Source organism: Pongo pygmaeus, chromosome 15, assembly GCF_028885625.2.
Source record: "Pongo pygmaeus isolate AG05252 chromosome 15, NHGRI_mPonPyg2-v2.0_pri, whole genome shotgun sequence".
Lineage (NCBI taxonomy): Eukaryota > Metazoa > Chordata > Mammalia > Primates > Hominidae > Pongo > Pongo pygmaeus.
The window spans coordinates 48,569,698-48,578,148 of record NC_072388.2 but is presented as its reverse complement, the minus strand read 5'-3'; the positions used below and the strand labels follow the sequence as shown (position 1 = coordinate 48,578,148).

General features: G+C 43.6%; 1 protein-coding gene across 1 annotated transcript; it reads right to left on the bottom strand.

Annotated features, from left to right (window-relative positions):
* Positions 1-1,228: 1,228 nt before the first annotated feature.
* ARF6 (ADP ribosylation factor 6) lies at positions 1,229-5,279 on the bottom strand. The gene is made up of 2 exons (XM_054447606.2): positions 5,122-5,279; positions 1,229-5,021 (listed from the first exon to the last, which is right to left on the bottom strand). Exon 2 carries the CDS (start codon positions 4,538-4,540, stop codon positions 4,013-4,015), a length of 528 nt encoding a protein of 175 aa, XP_054303581.1. The 5' UTR covers positions 4,541-5,021; positions 5,122-5,279; the 3' UTR covers positions 1,229-4,012.
* Between the last annotated feature and the right edge of the window lie 3,172 nt (positions 5,280-8,451).

Here is an 8,451-nt window from a genome sequence, read left to right as displayed (position 1 = left end):
TTACCATTACTTGAGTTATATTTAATTGCAAATTTGCTTTAATTCCTAAATCCCGCTCCAGACTTGTTCTGCCTTCTTTGATCTCACCTCTGTGTTCCTTGCCTGTTCAGCTCACTAATCTAGTCTGGCAACTTTGGTTTGGCAAAGCAAGAAGTTGCTTTGCCTCTTCTATGGCTCCATCTCCCAACATTCCATTTTTGTAAACTCTCTAATATTGTAACCTTTACTAATCCTTACCATTTAATTAAAGCAAAAGGCTAGATACTATTGAATATTATACTCCAAATATATTATGTTCAGTGACTAATCACTTAAAAATTTCTTATAATTGCTGTATGTGGCTTTACAAATACAGTTTTTACCTATAAGGAAAGATACAACTTACCTTACTTGTAATCCTGATACACATTGCGCAAGGTACTGAGAAAATAACTTTTGGAATTTTGTAAGCTCCATCCCCATTCAGATTATGGCTACTTCTAAACTTATATTAAAACATAAAAACCCATTCATGGGGAAAATATTTTCTACTGCTAGCACTGAAAAATTGATACTATGTCACAGTATCTTAACCACAGTACTAAATATATTAATAAATATTAATATGGGGTTAAATCATACTAGAGATCACATGAAGACATTTTAAATTCAAACTATAAAAATTGCTAATATAGGAGGAAAGGCTTACAAGAATGTCTTTCAAACCCTTTTATCCAACAAGTTATTCATCTTTTACTTTTCTTTCTTCCAACCTTATCCTGTATGATACTATTTTACTTCCTAATGAATACAATTTTGCCATTTCAATAGGACAAACAATTTGAGCTCTAAAAGAAACTTTGAAATCCAAAAGTCTATAAAGAATTAAGACCTGAACTTAAGACTTAAGGCCAATTCTTTAGACACAATTCTGTACTTCTAAAAATGCTAAGGTTGTAATTTGGAAAAAAACAGAATAAAGACTGCTATGGGACCTCAAATTTTAAAAATCGTTTAACTGTGGTATTCTAAATTATCATACAATCAGATTAAGTTGGTGGAACTAAAACAGGGCAAATTACCTCAAATAGCCAGCATTTACAAGAACCAAATTGATTTTTTTTTCTTACAAAAGTCAGGCAACTTCCAAATTAAGTCACTTTTTACCATATACCCTGGAGAATAACATGGCCCGACACACCACACGTCCCACTTATCTAGTTCAAGCGAGTAACATAACGTGAGAAACTGCACTGTGTAATTCCTTTATTTTCTGCATATTAGTGCTTTACCAACACTACAACCATAAAGAACACAATTCCAAGTACTGTACTTTTTAGTTTGGGGAGATCACAGTCTACAGACTCATTTACTTATATTAAACAAGATTAACCTCATTCAAAACTTACTGCAGTTTATAAATTCACATAAATACAGAAACAGATGCAATTAAACAACTTCAGGATCTTATTTTTAAAATTCTTGGATTATAATTTTTTCTGCAGGCTATAATTACCTGCTCCAGTCACCAATGGTTATTGTTCAATTTAACTACATCAATTATAAACCTCTTATATCCTTAAAGAAAATTTTAAGTGAAAATTACAATTTCTTACCAAAAGGTTTAGGGTTTTCCAAATTTCAAATATTTGCTTCCCCCTCCCCCCTTTCCAGTCGAACATTTCAAATAAACTAAAAATAACCACATCTCACCTGCAACATTCAATAATAGCAATCACTTGATGTATAAAATTTTAACTATGCCCCCAGTTATTTTAAGACACAAAAAAATGGCCGCCTACCAATCTGTCTTCACAAGTTAGAAATACTACATTTAAGATTTAACATGAGGGTTTCAAGTTTCCTCCAGTTTAGGCATTTATACCTTTGTGCTTGTTTTGTTTCAGGATGTTACTATAGCATTGATATTGGATAACCCATATTTATATACTTTAAAATGCAATCATTTAAAACACTAAGAATTACATTTATGGTGGAGCTTTGGAAATTTTAGAAAGCAACCAGTGTTCTTAGATGTGTTTATCAGCCTCATTTCTAGAGCTTTTTCTACTAAAGTGAAACTGAGAACTTCATACTTTAGCTGTATCTTGAAATCAAAAAATCCCTCTGCACCAACAGGAGCCTACATGAGAATACCCTTTTGCATCTGCTTTAAGTAAAATGTTTGTCAAGAGTTTTATTTTGAATAGTTCTTTTTTTATAGTCTTACACTTCTCATACATCTTTGGTAAAAGCTCCATTATACAATATGGCCAAAGCGTGAAGGACCAATACTGTCCAACTATACCATGATACCCCGCTCAATTTTAGTTTTCAGACACCCTCATAAACAAAACCCACTCCACCTTTTCCTGTATACTGCCTTTGCAGTCTACATTTCTGAAATTCCCTATTTAATTCCTTGAGGATCACTAAAATTAATCCTTAAGGCTATATAGGAACCAGATGCTGCTTTACAATTCTGCATCAAGCATTAACATTTGGTTCAAAATATTATCATAGTGGTCGCAATCCAGTTACTGGTCCTAACCAGCTAACCAAGTAATCTTGTTAGGATCTGGATATCACCAGCGAACACACTGCTTACACATGAAAAAAAATAAGTTTACATTCATTGTCATCTGTAGGTTCTTTCTCTTCATCCTACGTCCCCTTTAATAGTCATCCCTCAAGTCTACACATCATTCATTCATCACGCTTCCTTCCTTAAAGGAGACAGTGTACTATTGAACCAACAGGATATCTTTTTTATTATTTGCATGAGTTAATCCTACAAACAAAATTAAATACCTCTTTTATAAAACATCTTTTCCAGTGTTCTAATTGATGGAGATGCGGATCACTCATCTATAAAAAATGACTTATAGCTTCAGCTTAATCAGTTGCTATAATGTGAAAACAGGAATGTGTATTTTTTTCAACTAGGTAAAAGGTGCATATAATTTGAATTGTTAAATGCTTTATTAATGAACAAAGTAAACCTTTTAGTAATTTTTAAATTACTGGTCTTAGGCGTTTGAAACAAGGTAAAAGTATTCATTCCAGTTTTTCCCAAAAGTCACTTAAAATATCTACAAATTATTTAATCTGTGTGTGGTAACACCATTATTGCTCCAATTTCTGGAAAGAGTCTATTTTCAAAGTTTAAAAAAGAGGAAAAACAGCAAAGTGGCTAACTTTGCAGTGGAAAGAAAAAGTGTCCTTCATGGGTTACACTTTCGTATTTTTATGCAGCGTTAAATTAGCTACGTTATGGGGAACTTGGGTTTTATTCCTACTCATGCATGATGTATGTTTCAGAACTTACTTGCTGTCATTTCAGAGAACTTCTTACATTACCTGTTTAACATACTGAGGTGCAACTGGAACATATTACAATATTACTCATTATTTGCCACTGTGGGCTAAGTTTACTATACTGATCTTAGATATAAAAGGTCACATTTGAAATTACTAAGTTAGAACTCATAGGGAAGGAGGGGGGGAAGGCCTTAAATATAAAAGACAAACGGCAGTTTGATTAAGCAATAATTTTCAGTTTACTAGATGAAACAGACTTGCAACATAGTCTGCATGAATGCAAAATAAGCCATCTACAGCAAGTGATAAGGAAACTGGGCAAAAAAGCAAAAAAGCATACATAGGAAAATGAAAGATTCTCTCGAAATAAAAAAAATCAAACTATTATTACAAAGGACTTTACCAAGAACTGCTGTGTTTCCCCCATCCCATCTGCTGGAAGTCAACAAGAGCGTCTAGCAACTTTGTGTTCATGTCAAATCTCAGATCAGAGCATCCTAACGCAAAGCCAAAAAAAAAAAAAGGAAAAAGAAAGGGAAACAAACAAAAGAGAAAACCCCCAAGCCCCCTCCCCACCAAACTGTAGAACAGTAACTCCAGAGTTCAAATTCAAAAGAAGAGAAAGTGGCGATTGAAAGAGGTGATGGTGGCGATAATCCTATGAATGGGTTTTTGATTTCTCTCCTTCCAGGGGATGGGTGGAGAATGCTCATTAAGATTTGTAGTTAGAGGTTAACCATGTGAGCCCCTCATAGAGTCCGTCCCCTGAGGTGGCACAGGAGGGCTGCACATACCAGTTCCTGTCCCGAATCCGGGTCAGGCCCAGTTTCTCCTGGATCTCGTGGGGTTTCATGGCATCGGGCAGGTCCTGCTTGTTGGCGAAGATGAGGATTATGGCGTCCCTCATCTCCCGGTCATTGATAATGCGGTGCAGCTCCTGGCGAGCCTCATCGATGCGGTCGCGGTCGGCGCAGTCCACTACGAAGATGAGACCTTGCGTCCCAGTGTAGTAATGCCGCCAGAGCGGCCGGATCTTGTCCTGGCCGCCCACATCCCATACGTTGAACTTGACATTTTTGTAAGTCACCGTCTCCACGTTGAAACCCACAGTGGGAATGGTGGTCACCGACTGGCCCAGCTTCAACTTGTAAAGGATTGTTGTCTTGCCGGCCGCGTCCAGGCCCAACATGAGGATCCGCATTTCCTTGTTCCCGAAGATTTTGGATAGCACCTTCCCCATCGCGTCGGAGGAGCCGGGGCCGGGGGCATTCAGGTGTCCCGGGTCCCCTCAGCCAACAACGCCGCCGCCGCCGCGAAACCGAAAGGAAGCCTCCCGGCCGCGAGGGCGCCTTTGCGGCCTGCGTGGGAGTTGCCTCCTAAGGGCAGAAGCCCAGGCCCGCCGCTCACTCGGGCATCACCGACCGCACAACTTGATTCCTCCAGTCGCCGCCGCCACCCGGGCCCTGAGTCTGCGCCGGGAGCCGCCGCCCTGCTGAGGCGCGGCCCGGCCCGGAACTGCCCTTCCCCCCGCAGGCGCCGCGCGAGCGCCGCCGCGGTTCCCGCTCCTCCGCCTTCCTCTCACCGCGAGGGAGACTGCAGCTCTCCGGCCCGCCCGCCGGCCTGCGAGCACTGGGCTCACCACCGACCCAGGACACCCGAGAGGCAGCGCGGCTCCGGGGCCCCGTCAGGTCAGGGATCCTCGCGGGAACTCGGTGCGCTGCCTGCAGAGAAACACAGAGGGAGAAGGGAGTTACCGCCAGAGCTCCACAGAGGAGCGAAGACCGAGGTGGCCCGCCTTTCCAGCTCGGCCCAGGGGGTTACCTCCAGCCGCCGCCCCGAGCGCGGGCTCCCTCCGGCCTCCAACTCCTCCTCCCAGTTCTGCCGCCGCCGCTGCCGGAAAAGGCGCCGAGGAAACCGCCTCACTTCCCCTCCCGACCACGCAGGCGCAGTAGAGGCCGACCGTTCGGACAAGAGCGACCTCTGTAAGGAAAGCGGCCCGCGCGCCTAGCGTCATGGGCGCCACGCGCCGGAGGGGCGGGGCTACGGGGGCCTCGGAGGGCTCGCAGGTCCGGCCGGCCCAGAGCCTTCGAACCTCGGGCTCTGACCCGCGCCCACCTGTGGCTCTTCTAGAGTTTCCTTCCCTGCTTTTCTCTTCTGCGCTCTGCCCTCCCCTGCCCACCCGAACCAGGGGAGCAGATCTACTGGGGGGCTCCACAGGGTGGGGCCCACGGGCAGCCTGCTCTCTCCACGACCCGAGCTGCCTCCAGGCCTGTTGCCAGACCTCGGTGCCCGCCAGATGCTCTGCGAGTTCCCTCCGCCCGCCCCAGCCTTCCCGCACCCTCCGCGCACCCTGAACGTCCCCGGGAGGCTCTGTTCGTTTTTTTTGTTTGTTTGTTTGTTTTTCCTTTATCGCAGCCCCTTCTTGGCTTCCTTTATCCCTTGAATTTTGTATGTTTCCTGAAAGACACGTGGGAGGCCAGTGTCTCGTGTGGAATCTGCCAGTCAGTGCAGCGCTTTCCCGGAGTTGAGTTTACTCTGCAGCTCTTTTGAATGTTTGAGCCCTGTCTGCCTATAGGTCTCGTCAAGAGCAGCCCATGTTTCTTAAAAACTGCAGTATTATCAAGAGTTCCTGTGCCTTGCCGCGTTTTCACCTTTTTAGACTGCGACATCTGTTCATCTTTAAAATATAATTTTATCTTATATGGTTAGTAGTAGTTTCTCACCCACTACTCATTCTTAACTTTAAGAAGCCTAGATGGTAAAGCATGGAATTTAGAATATAGAACGACCGCTTGTATGGCCTGGATCTGGGCACTTAACCTTACTAAGTTTATCTCGTGTAAACTGACCTTGCTAACTCACGTGAGGCTTAAATAATACAACGTGGAAGACCTCAGGGCACATTTTTGGTTTTTTTGGTTTTTGTTTGTTTTTTGAGACGGAGTTTCACTCTATCGCCCAGGCTGGAGTCCAGTTGCACAATCTCGGCTCACTGCAGCCTCCTCATCCCGGGTTCAAGCAGTTCTCCTGCCTTAGCCTCCGGAGCAGCTGTAATTAGGGCGCCCACCACCACGCCCGGCTAATTTTTGTATTTTTAGTAGAGACGGGGCTTCACCATGTTGGCCAGGCTGGTCTCAAAGTCCTGACCTCAGGTGATCCACCCGCCTTGGCCTCCCAAAGTGCTGGGATTACAGGCGTGAGCCACTGCGCCCTGCCGAGGACACATTTTTGTATCAAATGGTTAATGATAAAATTAGACTTAAATAACGTGAAGCCTTCAAATATCAAGGGGAAAAAAACAGGAAATGGGTATCTTTGTTTAAAAAGCAAGATGCTATAAACAGCATATGGTAACATACTGTTTTTATTAAACAAATTTAAAAAATTAGATAATGGTAGATAAGTTATGATAACCTTATAAACGTCATTTCAGCCGGAAATAAACTTATTAAACATTAATATTCTAACAACTATTTCATTTACTTTCCATTTACCGTAAGATGAAGCACTGTCATAAAACTGAAAAGCTTAGGAGTCTGAAGATTGGGGTTCAAGCGTCATCCCCAACCCCACCTCTCTATTTTTGGGACAAGGTCTCGCTCTGTCACCAAGGCTGCAGTGCAGTGGTGCGATGTCAGCTCACTGCAGCTTCAGCCTCCTAGGCTCAAGAGATCCTCCCACCTCAGCCTCACGGGTATCTGGGACTAAAGGCGTGCACCACCACGCCTGACTAATTTCTCTATTTTTTGTAGAGACAGGTTTTGCCATGTTGGCCAGACTGGTCTGGAACTCCTGGCCCCAAGTGATCTGCCCGCCTTGGCCTCCCAAAGTGCTGGGATTACAGGCATGAGCCACCGCGCCCAGCCCTTTTTAAATTTTTATCTAGGCACCTGGGTTATGTTTCTGTGTTTTGTGTTTTTGTTTTTTGTTTTTGAGACAGAGCCTTGCTGTGTTGCCCAGGTTGAAGTGCAGTGGCTCGGTCTCGGTCTCGGCTCACTGCAACCTCTGCCTCCTGGTTCAAGCAATTCTCCTGCCTCAGCCTCCCGAGTACCTGGGACTACAGACATGCACCACCACACCCGGCCAATTTTTGTATTTTTAGTAGAGACAGGGTTTCACTGTATTGGCCAGGCTGGTCTCAAACTCAACGTCAAGCCTCAAGTGATCCGCAGGCCTCGGTCTCCCAAAGTGCTGGGATTAGAAGCGTGAGCCACCAGACCTGGCCTGGGTTATGTCTTAAATTTTAAACAGATGAATGCTCCAACAGCTAAGTATAGAAAAATCTTCCCTACTTTTCGACTCAAAGCCTGTAAATGAAGAGATTTCTGGAATTTACATGCAAACCAGGCTTCCCTAGAGAATGCCATTTCATAATTTTTTAATCTCTTCAACAACCACATATGTTTATGATATTCCTGACTAAAATAGTATAAATAAAATACTATAATTTTTATTCATTTATTTATCATTATTTTTTGTAGACACAAGACTTCACTATAACCCAGGCTGGTCTCAAACTCCTGGACTCAAGCAGTCCTCCTGCTTCAGCCTCCAAAAGTGCTGGAATTACAGGCCTAAGCCACTGTACCCAGCGAATACTATATCTCATAAGAAATACGTTTACTTGTAAAAAAATGGCTTAGACCTAATTTTTGTTGTTGTTGTTGTTTTTCTTTGAGATGGAGTCTTGCTTGGTCGCCCAGGCTGGAGTTCAGTGGCGCAATCTCGACCCACTGCAACCTCCATCTCCTGGGCTCACGTGATTCTCCTGCTTCAGCCTCCTGAGCAGCTGGGGCTACAGGCATGTGCCACCAAGCCCAGCTAATTTTTGTATTTTTAGCAGAGGGTTTCACCATATTGGCCACGCTGGTCTCGAACTCCTGACCTCGTGATCCACCCGCCTTGGCCTCCCAAAGTGCTGGGATCACAGGCGTGAGCCACCGCGCCTGGCCCTCTGTTTTTAAATTGGAATTAATGTATTCTCTAACAATAGTACCACACACTGTTTACCCTAATTTCTGAATTCTTATAGCTCTTAAAAATCACTCATTCCATAAGACCCTGTCAGGTATTTCTTTTTATCCCATCAAGTACCAAGGATGACTCTGACCACATGACAAAGGTGGTCTGACCATGCACTTGTTTGATGAT

Excerpts from the sequence above, each read along its gene's own strand:
- ARF6 (XM_054447606.2), bottom strand. The coding sequence starts at position 4,540 with ATGGGGAAGGTGCTATCCAAAATCTTCGGGAACAAGGAAATGCGGATC.